Source organism: Littorina saxatilis, linkage group LG11, assembly GCF_037325665.1.
Source record: "Littorina saxatilis isolate snail1 linkage group LG11, US_GU_Lsax_2.0, whole genome shotgun sequence".
Taxonomy (NCBI): Eukaryota; Metazoa; Mollusca; class Gastropoda; order Littorinimorpha; family Littorinidae; genus Littorina; species Littorina saxatilis.
This window is the reverse complement of record NC_090255.1, coordinates 41,493,000-41,517,507: the sequence shown is the minus strand read 5'-3', so window position 1 is coordinate 41,517,507 and position 24,508 is coordinate 41,493,000. Positions and strand designations below refer to the sequence as shown.

The following is a 24,508-nucleotide window of genomic DNA, read 5'->3' as shown; positions in this document are numbered from 1 at the left end:
GAGCACCAATATTTGGGGAGACGGAATCTGATTACAGTAATAGTTGGAGCACCAATATTTGGGGAGACGGAATCTGATTACAGTAATAGTTGGAGCACCAATATTTGGGGAGACGGAATCTGATTACAGTAAGAGTTGGAGCACCAATATTTGGGGAGACGGAATCTGATTACAGTAATAGTTGGAGCACCAATATTTGGGGAGACGGAATCTGATTACAGTAATAGTTGGAGCACCAATATTTGGGGAGACGGAATCTGATTACAGTAATAGTTGGAGCACCAATATTTGGGGAGACGGAATCTGATTACAGTAATAGTTGGAGCACCAATATTTGGGGAGACGGAATCTGATTACAGTAATAGTTGGAGCACCAATATTTGGGGAGACGGAATCTGATTACAGTAAGAGTTGGAGCACCAATATTTGGGGAGACGGAATCTGATTACAGTAATAGTTGGAGCACCAATATTTGGGGAGACGGAATCTGATTACAGTAAGAGTTGGAGCACCAATATTTGGGGAGACGGAATCTGATTACAGTAATAGTTGGAGCACCAATATTTGGGGAGACGGAATCTGATTACAGTAAGAGTTGGAGCACCAATATTTGGGGAGACGGAATCTGATTACAGTAATAGTTGGAGCACCAATATTTGGGGAGACGGAATCTGATTACAGTAATAGTTGGAGCACCAATATTTGGGGAGACGGAATCTGATTACAGTAAGAGTTGGAGCACCAATATTTGGGGAGACGGAATCTGATTACAGTAATAGTTGGAGCACCAATATTTGGGGAGACGGAATCTGATTACAGAAATAGTTGGAGCACCAATATTTGGGGAGACGGAATCTGATTACAGTAATAGTTGGAGCACCAATATTTGGGGAGACGGAATCTGATTACAGTAATAGTTGGAGCACCAATATTTGGGGAGACGGAATCTGATTACAGTAATAGTTGGAGCACCAATATTTGGGGAGACGGAATCTGATTACAGTAATACTAAGTGCACAGAAGGTTAATGCGTCTTGAGATCGGGGAAAATGTCACTAAATTGCACAAACATCGACGCATAATTGATAAATCAAAACAAAGACATAATACATGAGAGTATAGGATTGAAGAAGAGGTGGTAAGGCAGCAAATTCCCAACATTCGACAATGTTTGATGTGACATGTACAATAAATCTTTTTGATATTGAAGTCGCAGAGTAAGGATATTATCAAACATAAATTTCTGGGGCGGGGATGTAGCTCAGTCGGTAGCGCGCTGGATTTGTATCCAGTTGGCCGCTGTCAGCGTGAGTTCGTCCCCACGTTCGGCGAGAGATTTATTTCTCAGAGTCAACTTTGTGTGCAGACTCTCCTCGGTGTCCGAACACCCCCGTGTGTACACGCAAGCACAAGACCAAGTGCGCACGAAAAAGATCCTGTAATCCATGTCAGAGTTCAGTGGGTTATAGAAACACGAAAATACCCAGCATGCTTCCTCCGAAAGCGGCGTATGGCTGCCTAAATGGCGGGGTAAAAACGGTCATACACGTAAAAGCCGTGGGAGTTTCAGCCCATGAACGAACAAACAAACAAACATAACTACCACACTTGTCTGTTTTCTTGTTTAGTATTGTGGAGCAAGTGCAGTCCAAAGACATCCCCCCTCTCTCTCCACCCCCACCCCCTCTCTCTCTCTAACACACGCAGGACAGCACGTGACTCGACACTTTGCTAAGATTGAGTCTGGCTGCGTAATCCTGGCATCATGCAGCTTGGCATTCTCAGAGAGGTTCAGCGTCGATTAACATTATGATCATGATCGGAGTTGATCAGCCGGTACCAATGACGTGACCAATCCGATTATCTGGAAAGACGTCAATGCTTTTTGACCGGCCGGTGACGTGGTTGGTTATAATAGATGTGGCTTTTTGTGCATGCGTTTCTTATGACGTACAAAAAGAAGAAAGTCATGTGTCCAAATCCAGTGTATAAAGAAGGGTTTTAGACAGACAGACAGACAGACAGACAAACACACAGGCAACAGAAAGATAGGCAAACAGACAGACAACAGAAAGATGAGCAGAAAGACAGACAGCCGACAGTCAGTCGGGCAGCCAGCCAGCCAGCCAGCCAGCCAGACAGACAGACTACAACATACCTGAGACAGATAGAAGGATATATAGCTAGACAGACAGAAAGCACGACTAATCTCATACCTATATTGTGTTAGCGTTCCAGAAACCCTGTGTTATTAAAACACCAAATCTTACGTTTGCCTCTTAATCATAATCCGCACTTTGTTCTGCTGTTGCAGAAAGCTCGTTTTGTTGGAACACACAGTCTTATGTTATTCTGATTACTCATCACACACTTTTTTCTGTCTCGTTGCAGAAACCGAGCCCTATGTTGTCGCTGTCACTCTTCAGCTCCCCTTCGCCCTCCGCCGGCAGCAGCAGCAAAAAGAAGAAATCCCCCTTCCCCTCTCCCTTCCCCTCTCCCTCCCTGCCCTCCAAGCACCCCCACCCGTACCGTAGCGCCCTTGACGCAATGAAAGCGACGGGTGACGCGCGCAGCGAGGCCGTCACCTTCCTGGGGTTGCTGCGTCACAACGAGGACGTCCTGGAGGTCCGGCTCAAACACCTACTCAAGCGGGACCGTCAGTTCGTCCACGACGTCTTCACCTCACTCATCGACGACTGGACCCCCCTCCACGCCTGCACGCTTCGCGGAGCTCGCAAGCTGGTCAAGATGGCCTTGAAGTCCGGGGCCCCCCCTGACCTTGAGATGGGCGCTCCCGACGGCCTCCCCGGCCGCTGCAGCCCGCTCCACCTGGCGGCCTACCGCGGGGATGTCAGCTTGGTGCAGCTGCTGGTGCAGAACGGCGCGTCGGTCGACAAGCGAGACTCCACGCGGAGAACGCCGCTGTACTATGCCGCCTCCAAGAACAATGTGCTGGCGGCCAGAAAACTCATAAAGTACGGAGCGGACGTGAACGAGCTGAACGGGGAACAGAGGGTGTACTACAAGGAGGACATTGAAGGCAGACCTTCCTCTCTCCTGTGTATCCCCGTGCTGTCCAGTATGAGGTAACGGCGCGGCGTGTGTTGGTCATCAGACCTTCCTCTCTCCTGTGTATCCCCGTGCTGTCTAGTATGAAGTAACGGCGCGGCGTGTGTTGGTCATCAGACCTTCCTCTCTCCTGTGTATCCCCGTGCTGTCTAGTATGAGGTAACGGCGCGGCGTGTGTTGGTCATCAGAGCAAAATATTGCAAGACTCGAATACTGAGAGTGTCTCAAGTTCATTGCTTTGTACAGTCGTGCTATCCAAGATAAGGTGGTGATGACGATGAGAGTATAAATACTTGTGCATAATATTATTACACTCGATGGTTGCGAGGGCCCATGGTCCAGGGGGAGTATTCTCTCTAGCGCAAGGTAGCGGGCTGTGAAGATGAAAAACACAAAGATATGTGTACAATGTTATTACGCTCAATTGTTATGGGTGTATAGAATGCACTGCGAGTATTACAAATCTAGATACATTAAGTGGGGGGCGACATGGAAGATTTGAGAATATTAAGTACAAGCGTGTCAGGCGCAGTTTGCAAGTATTCAGACAATCTTCTGGTTGATCTACGTCCAAAGGGTGAACCCCATCCAAGGAATCGGCCCGCAGAAGCCTCGTGCACCAGGAACAACGATCTCATGGTTCACTTTGAGCTTTGTGCTCGGAAGCCTCGTGCATCAGGAACAGAGATCTCATGGTTCACTTTGAGCTTTGTGCTCGGAAGCCTCGTGCATCAGGAACAGAGATCTCATGGTTCACTTTGAGCTTTGTGCTCGGAAGCCTCGTGCATCAGGAACAGAGATCTCATGGTTCACTTTGAGCTTTGTGCTCGGAAGCCCAGCTGTATGCTGAAGTGCCTTGAGGAGGAGACCAGAGGATATCCAGATATTCTCTCGTGTACATCGTCTAGCGAAACAGGATTAGAGCACAACAGGAGCTCTTCAACTGCAACGCCTATGCTTGATTTCAAGGAACTTGCTGCAAACCAAGACCTTATGTATGTATTCACTGTTGAACAGGAACTGGAAAGCCTTAATCGTGTGAGGGTATTGACATATCGTATTGCCTTTCCATACACTTGGCCTTGACCTATACGTACGCTGCCCGCGTTGACATTGGAGCGAACGTTTGAACTGACTGTCTGATAAGAAAAGGCTGTTTGAAGCATGTCTTCTGTGACTGCGTAGTCGGTCTTGGTGTTAGCGAGAATGATCAAACGCCAATGTACACGCACTCCCTCCATACACCTTTCAGTCCGCAGAAAACGTGTGAGAGTCAGGACCCGTTCAGTGCCTTTCAACCTGATCTCAAAGACTCTCAGTCAAAACTGTTTGCTCTTGAGCTCCATGCATCTTAACGCTCCGCCTTTTTTATAAAAGGTACGACAACTTGATGACTTCCTCTGTTATAGGAGGTTGGTGTTGGTGACTTGTGATATGACCAAAACCAAACTGTGTGATACGTGACAAAGCATTGCTGAAAGCTTTATCTCACAAACAGCCTTGCGGTGGTTTCACGGTATGATAGCCGGCATCGCGCCTTTCTGAGACTGTTACATAATTATTATAATATATATATGTGTGGCAGCATTCTATCTGTGGCAGCATTCACGAAGCTGTCTTAAGACCGAGTCATAAGTTAAGCGCAAAGCTTACGACCGTCCTGGGGCCAAACATGTTTATTTTTCCTTGCGTGACATGTTCTGTGATCGCACAGTTGCAGAATCAAATCGTTCGCTAGCAGTTTTATCTCCATATCACCAACGCTCACTAGTCTTATGTTTAGCGCGACAGCGTAGGCCAAGACATATAGGACAGTGCCCTTGAGTCTACCACATGTTCGGTAACTCCGAATAGGGTGAACTTCATATCGAAAATGGTCCACTTGAGAGAGAGAGAGAGAGAGAGAGAGAGAGAGAGAGAGAGAGAGAGAGAGAGAGAGAGAGAGAGAGAGAGAGAGAGAGAGAGAGAGAGAGAGAGAGAGAGAGAGATACCATACCTATCGAACAAAGCATAATTATTTATACTGTTATAACTATAAAAGTAAGGAGAGTTAATATCCAGTGTACAACTGGCTGACACGTACAATCATCCCAGTCAATGTTTTTGTTGTTGATTTGATTTAACCCTGTTATGAATAATTAAATCAGTAAATGATTTATTATTTGTTTGTTGAATTGTTCTGCAAATATGCCAAAGTTTTTGTTTATGCTTGACAACTGTTAATTCGTCTTACAGTGTGAGCAAATCGTAGTCTTTTATGTTCGAAATAATTATGTACATTTGTGTGACAGTTTGTTTAAATTATTGACTCTGGTGGTGGTGAACAATCAATAGGCACTTTTAGTTTTGTTTCGTTTTGCCACAGCGCCGCAAGGCCCTGCTGCTTAGCTGTACTGGACGAGAGTTCAAATCTTTTGGGCTGAGACCGATACAAGGCCCTGCTCAGGTCCGGACCAAATGAGTTGTAAGGGGGGGGTTCCTCCTTTTTTGGGGGGGCAAATCAGCGAAGTGGCAAAGCCACAAGCGCGCGCCTGCAAAGCAGGCGCGCGAACTAGGGGGGTCCGGGGGCATAGCATGCCCCGAAATTTTTTTGAAAAACGGTTAAAATCTGTGCAATCTGGTGCATTCTGGGCCTTGTTTTGAGGGTTAAGGCCTGTCAGTGTGAGTTGGTGGGGGGGGGGGGGGGGGGTACCTTTTTCTCATCGGATTTCACATTGAATAAAATTTGTTAGAGACACACACAAAATTTATTTAATAAAAAAACCACAAAAAAAAACCCACTCAAAGCAAGGTACAGGCTTTTTCCAGGGGTGGGGTTCCGGAACCCCTGGAACCCCCCCTGGGTCCGGCCCTGCTGCTGCTTAGCTGTACTGGACGAGAGTTCAAATCTTTTGGGCTGAGACCGATACAAGGCCCTGCTGCTTAGCTGTACTGGACGAGAGTTCAAATCTTTTGGGCTGAGACCGATACAAGGCCCTGCTGCTTAGCTGTACTGGACGAGAGTTCAAATCTTTTGGGCTGAGACCGATACAAAGAGAAAATGAGCGATTGTTTAGACATGAAGAGAGACGTTAAGTCGTTATTTCGAGGGCTTCGGTAGCAAAGTTTAGGGATAAGGATTGAGAGTGTGTGCGTGTGTGTGTGTGTGTGTGTGTGTGTGTGTGTGTGTGTGTGTGTGTGTGTGTGTGTGTGTGTGTTTTGCGGGGCGGGGGGGGGGGGGGGGGGGGAGGGAGGGAGGGCGTTTGGCGGGATTGTGTGTGTGTTTTGTTTGTATCACGTCATATATATATGGATCCTATGTTTTTGTATTAACATATCATTTGTTAGGAAATTTCATGTCTCAGGGCAAAACACTGGCGTCAATGATTTTTGATGATTTACAAAAAAACATATCAGCTTTAAGCATTCCACGGGAGAACTGACAATCAAACAAAATGCTCAAGCCTAATAGCATTTAATCGTGATTGTCTTGGAAGAGGAGTCATCGGGATTGCGAAGTTTATTACATCTAGTTATTTATAACTTGCAGGAGTGGTGAACAGTTCATGTTTCAAAGTGTGTGAGTAAGAGAGAGAAAGAGAGAGAGAGAGAGAGAGAGAGAGAGAGAGAGAGAGAGAGAGAGAGAGAGAGAGAGAGAGAGAAAGAGAGAGAAAGAGAGCGAGAAAGAGAAAGAGAGAGAGAGAGAGTGTGTGTGTGTGACTGAGTGTGTGTGTGTGTGTGTGTGTGTGCGTGCGTACGTGCGTGTGTGTGTGTGTGTGTGTGTGTGCGTGCGTTCGTGTGTGTGTGTGTGTGTGTGTGTGTCCATGCATTTGTGTGGAACCGAAACAAAAATGGAACAGAGTATATTACTAATTTACCGAAGGAGGACAGTGTTCATAGCCTAGAGATGATTCTCGCCGTCCTAAAATTCAAACAATGTGCGATCAGTCATGTTCGAGTGTTCAGTATACCTCACTCAACTTATACACGCTTCTTTTAACAACAAGACAGCTATTCGAACGTCCGAACTGTCTGTTGCCACCGACACATCATTATGAGTGCTTACTTATGCGTTTGTGTGTGTGTTGTTTTGAATTGTTTGCCATCGTCGTTATATAATGCGTAGCAGCAGTGTGGCATTGGTGTGTACGACCATCGTGCCCCCATTTTGTGCCGACAAGCCGGGATACGGTCAGATAAGTGTTTACTGGTTTATATAATTATGGTAGTTGGCATGTCATGGTTTGGTCAATTTTAAAGTACTTCCCATGTAGAGGATTCACGCTTTGACCTGGGATAAGACCATGTATCCTCTCGGATACACAATCCCACACCCGTGATGCGACCTGCATGCACAGAGTCCCAATTTTGTTGAATTAATTATCGCATTTATTTTGACACTAGTGTCAATTTTGAGTTAAACCACCAGCAGATTCACACCCTCCACAGAAAGCACACAGGTAGCAAGGTGGAGGATGGTCTTACCCCATTGTAAAAACAGATCTGACATTTGTTTGGGTTAATTTTTGCATATATTGACACCCGTGTCAATTTTGAGTTAAACTCCACCAAAACATTGACACCCTCCACAGAAAGTAGTCATGGTGGTGAGTGTTGGTATATGTCCAAATGGAGAGCTGTTTTATCCCATTGTAAAAACCTGGTCACATTTAAAAATAATGTTGTTGAATTAATTTCACATATTGACAATTTTTAGTTAAATCATAAAAAACCTCGCACCCTTCTCAGAAAAGTTAGAATATTGAGTGTTGGTACGTGTCTAACTGGAGGGCTGTCTTATCCCATGGGAACAGCCTGCATACATCTGAAAGGGTCAGCCGAATAACGTAAGCCAAGACTAAGCGTTTGAAGACGGAGATATAAGAGCGGCATGTCGGATGGAATGTACGGTTAGTGATAGTATCTCTGTGTCCTCTGTCGCTGTTCATGTGTGCTTTGGATAAGTGCCACTGGCAGCCGGCCAAAGTGTTGGTAGTCCTATAGGGTATTGACGTGATAGGGGACAGTGTGTGTGTGTGTGTGTGTGTGTGTGTGTACGTGCGTGCGTGCATGCGTACGTGCGTGCTTGCGTATGCGCGCGCGCGCGTCTCTGCCTGTCTGTGTTAAAGGCCGACATAGTCCTATTTAATAATTTTAATTACTTCCAGGGCTTTTCCCATCGTTGCGGGGATGTATAAATTAAGCTTCCTGCAAAGTGTTAGGTTTGAAGTCCTTACCAATTACGAGAAATAATTAATTCTTTATAAAGTTTATTGCTATGTTTAGCAACAGTTCTCCAGGACTTGGGCTATTTTTAGACCGTCAACACAGACAGTACAGCTTTGTCAATCCCCGCGTGAAGGAAATCGCTCACCTTCCACGTGCAAAACGTAGTGATATTGACACGCCAGATTAGCGCGGTAGCGTATTGTGCTAAGCAGGAAAGCGCGCTTTTCTGTATTCTTGTTAACTTCGCAATTTCCGAAAAACATCCACTTTCACTTTGAGACTGTTCTGTTTACATTCGACACTATCAAAACCACTTTGCAATACTGAAATAATTTTTTCTGGGTTCAAAAGCTACAGCCAATCGTTATTATATCCCCTTAGATACAGTTTTATAACATTATTGGCACATGTAAACAATATGAATTAATTAATGAACGCTACGAAAAGGGCAGCCTTTAAAGTTGGCAATACTGTACATGGTTTGTTTACGTCATAACCAAAGTGTGACCTTAAACTTCCAAACACAACCATGCATAAAACAAAGCTTTGACTCTGACACAAGAAACCTGTTTTCCAGGTCTCTGTGTTTGTCTTGTATATATGATAATCCTATTTTATCATGCGTCATTGTACTGTGTTAATTTCACAATACTTGTGTTTGCCTGGAAATATGTATACATTTATATACATGTATAAATGACACCCATTGGGGTGTGCTGCTGAGCTTTATAAGCTTGTTCTGCATAATAGCCAATCACGACCCTTCCAAGTGCATCCAGCATTAGAGATGTTACTAATTTCAATACCAAACTAAAACAAAGTTTCCAGTCAGAACGAACAGCAACAATAACACAAAACATACAGCAATGTACATGTGAGTTTATCACAGACTCAGTTGCCTGAGAAAACAAACGTCAAAATCATGCATGTTTCGGTTTTAAATGAACGCAAATAACGCCTGGCAATCGAAGAAAAACAATGTTGAAGCTATAACCACACACTAACTCTACCGTCAACCAACCAACCAACCAACCAACCAACCAACCAACCAACCAACCAACCAACCAACCAACCAACCAACCAACCAACCAAACAACCAACCAACCAACCAACCAACCAACCATGCAAGCAAACCCCTTGTTGTCACACGGAAGAAACGAACATGGTAAGCATTGGCAACGTTTGATCATATTTGATCAAATAAACTAACCATTCTCATTTTTCGATTCTTGATTTTGGAATGTGCGCATTCTATCTTTTTCTGATTTTTCATCGTTGCCAAACTGTTGCCGGACTGTTGCCGGACTGTTGCCGGACTGTCATTGTCTCGTGATCTTGTTATGTAAATATGTGAAGCATTTATATCGGCTGAACCTGAGCGTATTTCTTCCTCATTATGCAAAGACGTAATACACACTTACGAGTGTCAAGTATAATCTTACATGACGTGCTGGTTGGGACCACTTACTTGTGATTGTTTAAGACAATGATATTTTAAACTGAGCCTTTTTGTTGTTTCTCCCTGAATCAATGGTTATGACAGGTACTTTTGGTTGTTAAAGACACTAATATTATAAACTGAGCCTTTTTGTTGTTTCTCCCTGAATCAATGGTTATGACAGGTACTTTTGGTTGTTAAAGACGATATCTTTCAACCTGAACCAACCTTTTGTTTTTGTTTTTTGCATCGCTGAATCTATCGTTGTGAAAGGTAGAGTCAGTATTGTGCAAGCGGTCATCTTCACCGTCACAGATATGTTCAGGATTTCAATTTTAATTTCGTTTCTTTATTGTTCCAACGCTGAGATATTCCGGTCGTTTCTTTATTGTTCCAACGCTGAGGTATTCCGGTCATTTCTTTATTGTTCCAACGCTGAGATATTCCGGTCGTTTCTTTATTGTTCCAACGCTGAGATATTCCGGTCGTTTTCAGAAAGTGGAAAGCTACCAGCAAAATAAGCCTGGAGGGATTTATTGGTGACGAACATGATCGCTTGTATGAGAATGATTGCACCGTTACTTTTTGGTGAGAGTGTTTGAAGTTGAGCCCTTGTGTGATTGCTCAATCGATAGTAGTTTGGGTTTACTTGTGCATCTCAAAATGATCATTTAAATGTGAAACTCGTGGGAGGACACGGATGCTAGTTGTCAAATGAACTGTGAAACTTCCACTTTGAACGCCCTTCAGGTAAAAAAAAAAAAGTTGCTTAGTTCGCAGTTTAGACAATTGTTTTTGATGATCTTTTAATCCTCCCAGTATAAGCCTCAACGATACACGATCAAACACAGAATCAGAGAAAGAAAAAAAAGAAAAGGTGAATTAATGGAGCAGCCCTTTAATAAAAATCATAAGTAGGTTTATTAACGGTATGGCTAATGTTTCATGTTGTCAACTAAACGTTCAGTAAAGTCCCATTGTTTTCATAGTTTGAGGAATGGTTTCATGTTGTCAACTAAACGTTCAGTAAACTCCCATTGTTTTCATAGTTTGAGGAATGGTTTCATGTTGTCAACTAAACGTTCAGTAAACTCCCATTGTTTTCATAGTTTGAGGAATGGTTTCATGTTGTCAACTAAACGTTCAGTAAACTCCCATTGTTTTCATAGTTTGAGGAATGGTTTCATGTTGTCAACTAAACGTTCAGTAAACTCCCATTGTTTTCATAGTTTGAGGAATGGTTTCATGTTGTCAACTAAACGTTCAGTAAACTCCCATTGTTTTCATAGTTTGAGGAATGGTTTCATGTTGTCAACTAAACGTTCAGTAAACTCCCATTGTTTTCATAGTTTGAGGAATGGTTTCATGTTGTCAACTAAACGTTCAGTAAACTCCCATTGTTTTCATAGTTTGAGGAATGGTTTCATGTTGTCAACTAAACGTTCAGTAAACTCCCATTGTTTTCATAGTTTGAGGAATGGTTTCATGTTGTCAACTAAACGTTCAGTAAAGTCCCATTGTTTTCATAGTTTGAGGAATGGTTTCATGTTGTCAACTAAACGTTCAGTAAACTCCCATTGTTTTCATAGTTTGAGGAATGTTGAATCGTCAGCACTTGTGCATTCTGTGCCATGAAAGAACTTAATAGATTTGTGTTTAGTGTTTCTGTTTGCAACTGTTTCACTCAACACCAGTGCTGTGTAATCTCTCACGTGACTTAATGCAGCGACACCGCTTTTTACAACGAGGGTCAATTAATGTTTTACTCATGAAGTCTTTTGATCAGCATTGAATTAAAATCAACAGGTGTGTGTGTGTGTGTGTGTGTGTGTGATCATAGTGCAAGAATTATGATCACAATTATTATAATTACTTTTTGCTAAGTGGGACTAATTAGTTTTACTTTGAAGTCTTTTGCTCTTAATTACAGGTATTTACTTTATCTAATTTTATTATTGTTAAAAAAAACTTGGATCAATTTTTATTTTTATTTATTTTAAACTCAATCATTTTACACCGGCATTTTTTTGACTTGAAGTTATTTCTTTTATTTATTCATTTATCTATATATTTTATTGTTTTGGGTTGGTTGGTTGAACTGAATAATTTTCCTTGAATTAACTTGCTTAGATGAAGAAGTATATTTTGTTAGAGCACTTTATTGTTAGTGCTCTGTGGAGGAAGATTGTCATTTTGTTTTGAACAATCAAACAAGCGACAGAATATGAATGATATGCCTTGGTATTCTGAATCTCAGGACTGTGACAAATAAAACTTGCAAACTAATTGTGTGTGTGTGTGTGTGTGTGTGTGTGTGTGTGTGTGTGTGTGTGTGTGTGTGTGTGTGTGTGTGTGTGTGTGTTTAAGTGTGTGAGTGTGTGTGAGTGTGTGTGTGCGCGCTTTAGTTTGTGTTTGATAGTGTGTGTGTGTGTGTGTGTGTGTGTGTGTGTGTGTGTGTGTGTGTGTGTGTGTGTGTGTGTGTGTGTGTGTGTGTGTGTGTGACATGTCTGACGCACTGATACACTAGGACGATTAGACTTGGCTGACACACTGATACTGTCGGACGATTAGACACGGCTGACGCACTGATACTGTCGGACGATTAGACATGGCTTACACACTGATACTGTCGGACGATTAGACATGGCTTACACACTGATACAGTCGGACGATTAGACATGGCTTACACACTGATACAGTCGGACGATTAGACATGGCTTACACACTGATACAGTCGGACGATTAGACATGGCTTACACACTGATACAGTCGGACGATTAGACATGGCTTACACACTGATACAGTCGGACGATTAGACATGGCTTACACACTGATACAGTCGGACGATTAGACATGGCTTACACACTGATACAGTCGGACGATTAGACATGGCTTACACACTGTTACAGTCGGACGATTAGACATGGCTTACACACTGATACAGTCGGACGATTAGACATGGCTTACACACTGATACAGTCGGACGATTAGACATGGCTTACACACTGATACAGTCGGACGATTAGACATGGCTTACACACTGTTACAGTCGGACGATTAGACATGGCTTACACACTGATACAGTCGGACGATTAGACATGGCTTACACACTGATACAGTCGGACGATTAGACATGGCTTAAACACTGGTACAGTCGGACGATTAGACATGGCCGACACACAGATACAGTCGGACGATTAGACATGGCCGACACACAGATACAGTCGGACGATTAGACATGGCTGAAACACTGATACAGTCGGTCGATTAAAGAGAGGCCAGTTAGAAAGAAAGGAAGAACAAGTCGCGTACGGCGAAATTACTACATTTAGTCAAGCTGTGGAACTCACAGAATGAAACTGAACTTATTCCCCCCTCTGCTTCTTTACCTCTGTAAACTTGTAGGGGTAGTTATTTTTCGATAATGACCCAGCAACCAAACAAATAACGACCCAGCAACAGCCTGAATCCTCGATAGTGCAATGGGTTGAGAAGTTGTTCTGTTTCGGTACTACTTTTTGCGACTGAAAAGTTCCGAACGCTCTAACGTACGAAGTATACATCTCTGGAGCAAACAATACAAACATACCGCATTTAAATTAACAACTACAGGCCTGAACACATGAATCTTCATATAAAATCCATGAGTTCGGTTGTTTTCTGAATCTAGATTTGCCGTGCTCAAACGTTCATCACAAGCAATTTCCCGCAAGGCAAGTAACTCATACTTTGTCTAGCGACAAGAGTAGTTCCCCTTCTTTTCACTCAGTTTCTTCGACAACAGACTGCAATCCAACGGTCAGTTTTCAACAATATTTCATTTAATAAACAGATCACACGCAACCAAATGCACACATCTCATCAATTTAAACAACATAAAGCGGTTTCATACACTATTTTCCCCAGAAAACTGAACTTCATACAGTTTTTAACGTTGGAACACGGGTGCAAAAGTTCGTCTGCTAGTCCCATTTGATGAAAGAACATTATCCTAAGCGATACCAAAACATATACAGAACACACAATATCTGCCTTTGCCGCCACAGCAGAATAACAGCATATCTGTGTACTTGATTTTAGTCCAAAATAGGAAAACTGACAAGAAGTGTTAACAGAATGGAATGATTTGCACGGAACTATACAACCGCGCATTAATCGATCGCCTGCGCAGGTTGACTGGTTGAGTGAATAGGATTCGATCAAACTTTTGCAAAAAAAACTCCTGTTTTCTTTGAATAACTGAAGAAAGGAGGAATAAAGAGGTTACACACCTCGTCTCAGTGATTATAAAAAATAATGGTCTCAGTTCGCGGTCATGAAAAAGCTCGCTAAAGCTCGCATTTTTCATGATCCGCTAACTTCGACCATTATTTTTAATAATCACTGAGACTCGGCGTGTAACCTCTACGTAGTCCGCCGCTAGTGCAAAAGGCAGTGAATGTGACGAGCCTGTTTGGCGCGGTAGCGGTTGCGCTGTGCTTCATAGCACGCTTTACTGTACCTCTCTTCGTTTTAACTTTCTGAGCGTGTTTTTAATCCAAACATATCATATCTATATGTTTTTGGAATCAGGAACCGACAAGGAAGAAGATAAAAGTGTTTTTAAATTGATTTCGAAAATTTAATTTTTATCATAATCTTAATTCTTCTTTTAATGTTCAGAGCTTGTTTTTAATCCAAATATAGCATATTTATATGTTTTTAGAATCAGAAAATGATGAAGAATAAGATGAACGTAAATTTGGATCGTTTTATAATTTTTTTTTTTTTTTTTTTTACAATTTTCAGATTTTTAATGACAAAGCAATACCGAAGTCCGGCCTTCGTCGAAGATTGCTTGGCCAAAATTTCAATCAATTTGATTGAAAAATGAGGGTGTGACAGTGCCGCCTCAACTTTTACAAAAAGCCGGATATGACGTCATCAAAGACATTTATCGAAAAAATGAAAAAAATGTCCGGGGATATCATACCCAGGAACTCTCATGTCAAATTTCATAAAGATCGGTCCAGTAGTTTACTCTGAATCGCTCTACACACACACACGCACAGACAGACAGACACACAGACACACGCACACACACCACGACCCTCGTCTCGATTCCCCCTCTATGTTAAAACATGTAGTCATAACTTGACTAAATGTAAAAAAGAAAGAAAAAAAGAAACAACTTGAAGAAATAAATAAATAAATGAATGACTGAATGCATAAATGAATAAGGTAAGGAAGGAAGGATTTGATGATGAACGAATAGAGGAATGAATGATTGAAAGGCAATACGCATACGAAAGAGCGTTGACACTGGAGCAATTTGGCAGACCCACGCGTAGCACAAGGTGCCTCATCATTGTTTGTCTTTAAAGGGTTGAGGCGGTAAGAGATGAGAGGGCGGAGGCTTAGAAAAATAAACACATACACCAATAAACAGATGCAGTAAAGGTTTGGATCAAGGGAAACAATTCTGTCAGAGCACTATCTGTTACGCAGCCGCTTCTAGACAAGGAGTTGCTTCCCCTCAACTAGTCCCTTCCTGCAGAAAGACACACAAACACACACACACACACACGCACGCACGCACGCACACATGCACACACGCACACGCCCGCACACACACACATACATATACACATACATATACACACACATAGACACACACTGACACACACGCACACATAACTAACATTGGTATTGTAATTCGGAAAAAGAAGATTATCGTCACAATTTTAATTCACCTAAGAGCACAACCATAGAAACTCACAATGCGCGATACAGTCGCAATCTTATCACAGTGAGTAACACCACAGTGAGTAACATGACAGTGAGTAAGTTAACATCACAGCGAGTAACATCACAGCGAGTAACATCACAGCGAGTAACATCACAGTGAGTAACATCACAGTGAGTAAGTTAACATCATAGTGAGTAAGTTAACATCACAGTGAGTAACATCACAGTGAGTAACATCACAGTGAGTAATATCACAGTGAGTAAGTTAACATCACAGTGAGTAAGTTAACATCACAGTGAGTAACATCACAGTGAGTAAGTTAACATCACAGTGAGTAAGTTAACATCATAGTGAGTAAGTTAACATCACAGTGAGTAACATCACAGTGAGTAATATCACAGTGAGTAAGTTAACATCACAGTGAGTAAGTTAACATCACAGTGAGTAAGTTAACATCACAGTGAGTAACATCACAGTGAGTAAGTTAACATCACAGTGAGTAACATCACAGTGAGTGACATCACAGTGAGTAACATCACAGTGAGTAAGTTAACATCACAGTGAGTAAGTTAACATCACAGTGAGTGACATCACAGTGAGTAACATCACAGTGAGTAACATGACATGTTTGAGGAATACTGCCCGCCTGTCAATTTTTCTATCTTTTTGTAACAGCAGCTAAATTAATGCAATCATAATAGGCACGACAAATTAAAAGACTGTAGTATACTAAAGCTCAATATCTAGGCGTTGAATCTAATGCCCTTTCTATCGTAAATAGGACAATGAAGGGGATTCTGAAATTAAAGGATACAGAAATATTGCAGCATCAAAGAAAGCTTTGCTCCTATATGGACTTTGAAAAGGTGTTTCACAGAATCAGGCGTGGCACGATGGTGCATTTTGGAATTAATAAAAGAGTCTACTTTGCTGGAAAGCCATTGCTTGTAAAACGGCCATTGTTGCTCTCAGCGTCAACACACACTCATGTGTGGCCATTTTTGCGACTTTGAGCAATGTTGACTGAAGCCTCTGATTGGAGAAACGCCAGTCCCCCGTTTCTTACAGGCGAGAATAGGCGAGATTGGCGAGTGGGGCGAGGAAGTACCGTTTCTTGGGTAGGCCCTACTGGGCACTTCTCGTCGCGAGGGACGCTAGGATTCTCGCCTCGAACCCTAGGTGGCTCGAAACACCATTGGTTTTACCGAAAAGGTCGTCAGCGCTGATCGGTAAACAGCCATGGACAGCCAATCGGATTGGCAGCAGTGTCGCCGCCATGGTTTCTCGCCAAGCGAGCAAGCCCAGATCCTGGGCGGCGACACTGCTGCCAATCCGATTGGCTGTCCATGGCTGTTTACCGATCAGCGCTGACGACCTTTTCGGTAAAACCAATGGTGTTTAATTCTTGCGTAGCTAGCCATCAAACCGTTTCATACACACTCTCGCCTCCTAGCTCCGCGAGCGGCTAGCCGAAAGAATATCTCGCCTGAAAGAAACAGGCGTCTGGTCAAAGTGGGACCAAAATGTAAACAAATGTAACTGAGCTCAGTCACTGATTCCCACCTTAAGCCGAATTTTTACAAGTTCAAGGAAGTATTAGTGACAGCCCAACGTAAAACAGATGACAAGTAATGGAATCATTTGGGATGCACATTACAATACGTTTGATCACAGTGACTGTTTTCGTGGAAATGGTCACAGTCATTTTATAAAGCCAGTGCATGGTATAACAGTTTCAACTTAATGTGTTTCAAGGAGACAAGTTCCAGTTTCGAACTGGAAATGTTTTATTTCCGACAGCTTACAAACCTCCAAAATCGTTTCAATGTGCCTGGGGTTACATACATACAATCAAAGTAAAAGGGGGGAGAGGGTATATGTCTGTTTGTTTGTTTGTTTGTTTGTTGCTTTTTGTGTGGATACTTTTGTATTTTTTTGGGCCACGTAAGATCCGTTTTTTACTGGAGTACGTGCCTTAAGTGTTTGATAATTAAATTTCGTGTCATTCAATTTGAACATCATTTAAAACAAGAGGGGGGGGGGGGGTGGGGGCGGGGGGGGGGACACTGTTCCTTTGAGAAAGCTATCATCACAGATTGATATGCCTGGCGACATAGTGGGACAAGAGGAAGAGAGCCAGCATGGCGATCATAATCACGAGGGCAAACAGCATCAGAGCGGGCGATCCGAACGCCGCCATCAGCTGTCCGCCCACGAAGGGGAGCAACATTTCACCGACACCGGCCGCGCACAGACACAGGTTCATAAAGAACGGTGTAATGGGAGCGTAGTCCCCGCTCCACGCGATGAACCCGGGCATGGAGGGGGTAGCGAAGAGTCCCACCCCGGCCGTCCCGAACCACAGCGCCACCACGTTGCTACGGGGACTGGCCACCAGCACTGTTCCCATGGCAACGAGAGCGAAGGAACACAGCAGCAGTTGCAGGAACATGGGCACGCAGGCCAGAGTCAGGGCGCTGACGGCTCGACCTATCATGGCGGCGCCCCACAGCACCGTGTTGAGGTAGCTCGCCTCCACCGCCGTCATGCACAGCGGTGACGTCATTCCGATTGTCGTCAGCAGGTCGGCGAAGGTCAGGAGCAGACCAAAGACCGGGATGTTGAGAACGATGATGAGAATACGGAAGAGAAGTACAGTGTTGGGTTGATCGCACTTGGTCTTCCTTTTTTCCGGGCGGAGCAGCTGGCGTTCTGGATTGGTCGGAGAGTCTTGGTCAACAGACACGTTGATCTCCACACTGTGCTCATCCTCGACACGGTCGCGTCTCCTGACGTAAAAATAGAAGAAGGCCAAAGCAGCGGGAGCGGAGACGCAACCCACGATGACGAAAGGCCACCGGATGTCGTACTTTATCGAAGATGACGTCAACACTTGCGTAGTATTGGACAAAAACTTGGCCTTGGCTTCTTCGTAAATCGTCATGAGCTGCGTCCTGTTCTGCTTGCTGATGTGTTTGCCTGGACACGACTCCGATGAGATGGACGATCGCACTGACGGCGGGAGCGATAAGAGGCTATCGTCGATGAAAGGCTGAGCGAGGAAGGGGGAGATGAAAGTGCTGATGCCGGCGCCGACAACGATGAACTGAAAGGGCAGAGCTTTGTCCTTCTCCCATAGTATGTTGCACAGCGACATGGCCCCTGGAACATGACGTCATGCAGTGATGATGTCATAGCGGACCAAGATTATAGACCAATTTGCCGAAAGCGTAACTCAATCGTTTATGACATTCTTTTGTGTTTTATCTTTAAGATAATTATTCAATACTCCACAGATACAATATACAATGAGCATGTTTACAATCCACAACAAACAATACGCTTATAGTGATGTTTAATCTTTTTGGAATGTTGAAGTATCCCATGTAATAAATAACTCACAAAAAGTTATTGAAAATAATAAAACCTTCCGATGGCTACAGCAGACTGCTTTTTGAATCAATTACCTACTTACCTCCCGAAACACTACCGCGATGAGTAACGTGTTCGTTTCATTCATATTTCTCTAATAGACTGTTTTAATAGGTTGCACCATTCATTATTCATGAACATTTATTAGGTCTGAAATAATATATGACGTGACCTCATTAGACATTTTAAGAGGATATTGCTGTGCATAATCCTTTTTTTGTGTCTTTTTTGTTGTTGTTTCTTTTGTTTCTTTTTCATTTGCTCCATGCGGTTTCAAACACCGTTCCGCACACGCATATTCACACACACACACACACACACACACACCTACACACACACACACACACACACACACACACACACACTCACACGCACACACCTACACATACACACGCACACACACACCTACACACACACACACTCACACACTCACATACACACACACATGCCTTCCTCAACCTCCACCCCACCCCACTACCCCCCCCCCCCACCACCACCCCTCCCAATACCCTCACCACCAACTCACCAAAGTCAGCAAGCCCTTTGGTCACCCCTTGAAGAAGGAACAGCCCCAGCAGATAGTAGAACTTGGGCACCAGCGGGATGGCGATGTTGGTGGCGCTGCCCAGCAGAATGTAGATGCCCATCAGAAGCCTCCTGTCGAAGCGACGCTCCAGCGCAAACCCGAGGACGTTGCCCAGGAGGGCTCCAGTTCCCTGCACGAAGAACACGTAGGACATCCCCTCCAGGGAGGCGCCCACCGAGGCCTGTAGGTCCGGTAGGCAAGGCCCGAGAATCCCATTGTCGAAGCCCTGGTGAAAAGGATAACGATAAGGATACGTTAACAGTAGTTGCCGCTTATAAAAAAAACACACCTTGGGACCGAACAAAAGTGTTTTTAAAAAACGGCTGCGTGTTGAACATGTGTTGAACATATCCATCAGCAACGAAAGGTAAACCGGCACGGTGGCCTAGTGGTAAGGCGTCCGCCCCGTGATCGGGAGGTCGTGGGTTCGAACCCCGGCCGGGTCATACCTAAGATTTTAAAATTGGCAATCTAGTGGCTGCTCCGCCTGGCGTCCGGCATTATGGGGTTAGTGCTAGGACTGGTTGGTCCGGTGTCAGAATAATGTGACTGGGTGAGACATGAAGCCTGTGCTGCGACTTCTGTCTTGTGTGTGGCGCACGTTATATGTCAAAGCAGCACCGCCCTGATATGGCCCTTCGTGGTCGGCTGGGCGTTAAGCAAACAAACAAACAAAGAACAAACAAACAAACAAACAAACGAAAGGCAAGAAGACCGACGCACGCATACAAGTTTACACCGTACAACCGTTTTGAAACTTTACCAAAAACATTTTAATGACAAATAAAAACGATTCAGAATATGTACATGGCACTTCCCGCTTCACCCTGTTGCTTCACAAAGACCAAGCCGTTGCGTTTCTTCCACCTGTTAAACCAAGCCATCTGTAGCTTTGAAGTTAGAGCGGCCCAGCTGGGCAGCAATCTGTTCCGCCTTCTGAAACAGGATTGGGCCGTTTACTGGTGTGTTGCGTGCTTGGATAGGCAAAAAAAAAATAGGTCTGTTCACGGTAACATAGGCCAAAAAAATAGGGTCGGTAGGTCGGGATTTTTTTATTTTTTTTTTTTTTCCAAAAAACCATATTTTTACGTTATTTTGCCAAAAAAACCAAGATTTTTTTTTTTTCCCAAATGCCAAAAAAAAGTCTAGGGTCGCGCGAAAAAACTAGGGTCGGTCGGGTTACCGTAAACAGACCTATTTTTTGGGGGGGCCATAGAGTCGAAACACCGCTTTAAGCCATCCTCTGTCTCCTTCTCCTTCCTGCAGCGCCGACGCTTCCTGTGGTCTTGACTGGAGCCCTCTGCGATGTCAGTCCTAAGTTCGTCTTCTTTTTGTAGTGTCTGGCACAGAAATGATACCGACACACCCACAATGTCAGCGCCCTCCCTCATACTTCTTGCATTCAGCTTTCGGTAGCGATCAAGCAAGTCAACTTTGTCTTTGGATGTCAGATCCATTCTTTTTACATTTAGTCAAGTTTTGACTAAATGTTTTAACATAGAGGTGGGAATCGAGACGAGGGTCGTGGTGTGTGTGTGTGTGTGTGTGTGTGTGTGTGTGTGTGTGTGTGTGTGTGTGTGTGTGTAAAGCGATTCAGAGTAAACTACTGGACCGATGACTTTGGTCATTAAAAATCTGAAAATTGTAATTAAACTTTTGTTTTATAAAACGATCCAAAATCACGTTTATCGTATTCTTCATCATTTTCTGATTCCAAAAACATATAAATATGTTATATTTGGATTAAAAACATAAAAATATAAAAATTATGATTAAAATTAAATTTCCGAAATCGATTTAAAAACAATTTCATCTTATTCCTTGTCCGTTCCTGATTCCAAAAACATATAGATATGATATGTTTGGATTAAAAACACGTTCGGAGAGTTAAAAAGAATAGAGATATAGAAAAGCGTGCTATCCTCCTCAGCGCAACCGCTACAGCGCTTTTCGGTCGGTCGGTCGGTTGGTCGGTCGGTCAGTCAATCAGTCGGTTATTCAGTCAGTCAGTCAGTCAGTCAGCCAGCCAGTCAGTCAGTCAGTCAGTCAGTCAGTCAGTCAGTCAGTCGGTCGGTCGGTCGGTCGGTCGGTCGGCCGGCCAGTCAGTCAGTCAGTCAGTCAGTCAGTCAGTCAGTCAGTCAGTCAGTCAGTCAGTCAGTCAGTCAGTCAGTCAGTCAGTCGGTTAGTCAGTCAGCCAGCCAGCCAGCCAGCCAGTCAGTCAGTCAGTCAGTCAGTTTAGTCAGTCAGTCAGTCAGTCAGTCAGTCAGTCAGTCAGTCAGTCAGTCAGTCAGTCAGTCAGTTTAGTCAGACAGATAGACAGACAGACAGTCAGTCAGACAGACAGACAGACAGACAGACAACCCCCCTCCTCCCCCTCTTCCCTCCCAACACCCTCCTTCGCATGACCTCAACGATTTTGTCTTTTACATTAGCCTCTACTTAACGAAAGCGAGTTTATCGATTTGTTGGCAACGATTTCTAAAGCCGAACTTAAAGGACATCGATCGTATCAGCGTCCACTGAATACGGCGATGACATGGACAGTCGATGCTGACGGCACTCTGAAGAAGTCTGTGGGGCTGTTACCAAGACATTGACCATTGTGTGCGTGAGTGAGTGTGAGTGTGTGTGTGTGTGTGTGTGTGTGTGTGTGTGTGCGCGTGCGTTGTATGTGCGTGTGTTGGTGCGCGTGCGTGTGTGTTCGTGCGTTGTGTTGTGTTTGCGTGTATGCGTGCGTGTGCGTGTGTGTGGGGTGTGTGTGTGTGTGTGTGTGTGTGTGTGCGTGTGTGCGCGCGCGTGCGTTGTATGTGCGTGTGTGGGTGCGCGTGCGTTGTGTGGCTGTGTGTTCGTGCGTTGTGTTGTGTTTGCGTGCATGCGTGCGCGCGCGTGTGTGTGTGTGTGTGTGTGTGTGTGTGTGTGTGTGTGTGTGTGTGTGTGTGTATGTGTGTGTAAAACGATAGCGTTTCATATAATAAGGTAGGCTACGTTAGTAATATTAAATAATCATTGCATTCAACTGTCTTGTTGTCAGACTCAACACGCAATTACTAAAATTGGGAAATTAACTATTATCGTATTGTATTGCATTTTCATATATCGTATTTTACTGCATTGCATTGCAATTTGTTGTAAAGTGCACACACACCAACCACGATTGCTTGTTTTATGGTAATCCCTATTGTGTTCATTGAGGTGTGTCCTCTGCAAACAACATGATGTTAACACTGCTGCAACATTCATAACACTGTCAAATAACATCGCCAATGTTTTACTCTTTAAGATAAAACACCTGTGGCACTCTGTGCAAAGTGCGATCTCCAGTAATGACCTAGGTTTTTTACTGCTGCAAATTTCGCGCTACATGGTTTCATTCTGTGAAGAACAGCACCAGTAACAAGGAATTACTTGTAACCGGGCACATTTGTGGAGCTTGGTTAGAAAGGCTACATTTCTGCTGTAAGTACAGTCGAACTTGCGTGCGTGTTTGTATATAAATATATATATATATATGTGTGTGTGTGTGTGTGTGTGTGTGTGTGTGTGTGTGTGTGTACGTGTGTGTGTGAGTGTGTGTGTGTGTCAGTATGTCTGTCTGTCGTTCTGTCTGTTAGTCTGTCTGACTGTATTAGTATATATATATACATATATGTATGTCTTGGGTCAGTGTCTCTTACAGATGGACGCAGTGGCGTAGTGGATAAGACATCGGTCTCCTAATCGGAAAGTCGTGAGTTCGAATCCCGGCCGCGGCCGCCTGGTAGGTTAAGAGGGGAGATGTTTCCGATCTCCCAGGTCAACTTATGTGCAGACCTGCCAGTGCCTTATCCCCCTTCGTGTATACACGCAAGCACAAGACCAAGTGCGCACGGAAAAATCCTGTAATCCATGTCAGAGTTCGGTGGGTTATACAAACACGAAAATATCCAGCATGCTTCCCTCGAAAGCGGCGTATGCAAAAACAAGAGTGAATATGGGAGTTTCAGCCCATGAACGAAGAAGAAGAAAAGGAAGTGTCTCTTGCGGATATGACGATTTTTTTTCTTTAATCAGCAAAATAGTCCGACTCTAGGTAAGGAGCAATCAGGCTGTAGATATGGGGCAGGTATAAGGATATTTTCATCCAAATTTAACAGCCTTGAGAAAATAAACGTAATGTAATTTGAACATTCAACATGTCGCTCTCTCTTTCTTGTTCCTGAAAGGATGAAACAGTAACAACAACAACAACAACAACAACAACAACAACCATTATCACCACAGCAATAAGGCCCAAAAAAAATAGGTGTGGTTACAGTAACATATCCACAAAAAAATAGGGTACAGGTAGGTAGGCAATCACTTCTTTTTTTTAAACTTTTTTTTTCTAATGTGTACAAATTAAACCTACTTGACAGGGAAATAAGTGTGCGACACGGGCGCTTTCGCTTTCATTGCGTTTTTTGCACTCGTTTTTTGTTTGTTTTGACAAATGTAATAAAAAGTTATAGGATCGGCCCCTAAAAATAGGGTAGGTCGGGTTACCGTAACCACACCTATTTTTTTTTAGGCCTAACCACACCCACAACATGACAAACGACAAATTCTAAGGCAGGAGGACCTTACAGTAACAACAACAACAACAACAAAAACAACAAACAACAACAAACAACAACAAACAACAACAACAACAAGACAAACGACAGCGCAAAACACACGAAGACCTTACAACGAGGACGAAGACCCAGAAGAGCCAGAACGTCTCGTACAGTTTACTCCTGTGTTCCGCGTCAGCTAGCATCCGGTTCAGCTCAGCCATCTGTAACAGTCGTGAGACAAGTGGTAATTAACACCCACCGCTGTCACATGACTAACAACATCGGTTAGCATCTGGTTCATCTCAGGCATCTGTAACAGTCGTCAGACAAGTGTTAACGACCACCTCTGTCACATGACTAACAACATCTGTTGGCCTCCGGTTCATCCCAGGCATCTGTTACACTCGTGAGACAATTGTTAACATCCACCTATGTAACATGACTAACAACATCTGTTGGCCTCCGGTTCACCC

At 43.7% G+C, this 24,508-nt stretch overlaps 2 protein-coding genes and 1 long non-coding RNA gene across 5 annotated transcripts in view; 2 read left to right on the top strand and 1 right to left on the bottom strand.

Moving 5' to 3' along the window:
• LOC138980484 (putative ankyrin repeat protein RF_1087) overlaps positions 1–5,225 on the top strand; it is a 65,649-nt gene extending 60,424 nt beyond the window's left edge. For both annotated transcript variants that reach the window (XM_070353365.1, XM_070353364.1), the window contains one exon: positions 2,392–5,225. In XM_070353365.1, coding sequence (XP_070209466.1) covers positions 2,404–3,090 — 687 coding nt within the window. In that variant the 5' untranslated portion in view covers positions 2,392–2,403 and the 3' untranslated portion in view covers positions 3,091–5,225. The remainder of the gene's footprint in view (positions 1–2,391) is intronic.
• Positions 5,226–6,792: 1,567 nt separating this feature from the next.
• On the top strand, positions 6,793–12,001 carry LOC138980483 (uncharacterized). The gene is made up of 2 exons (XR_011460347.1): positions 6,793–9,820; positions 9,900–12,001. It is a non-coding gene; the product is annotated as an uncharacterized lncRNA (long non-coding RNA).
• Positions 12,002–17,484: 5,483 nt separating this feature from the next.
• Positions 17,485–24,508, bottom strand: part of LOC138980482 (major facilitator superfamily domain-containing protein 4A-like) — a 14,688-nt gene continuing 7,664 nt past the window's right edge. Inside the window, exons 3-5 of one of the 2 annotated variants that reach the window (XM_070353363.1) lie at positions 24,167–24,256; positions 19,402–19,687; positions 17,485–18,605 (exon numbers count right to left, since the gene is read on the bottom strand). In XM_070353363.1, coding sequence (XP_070209464.1) covers positions 17,533–18,605; positions 19,402–19,687; positions 24,167–24,256 — 1,449 coding nt within the window. In that variant the 3' untranslated portion in view covers positions 17,485–17,532. Of the gene's footprint in view, positions 18,606–19,401; positions 20,201–24,166; positions 24,257–24,508 lie in introns of those variants that run through there. The other variant, XM_070353362.1, reaches the window with a different exon arrangement.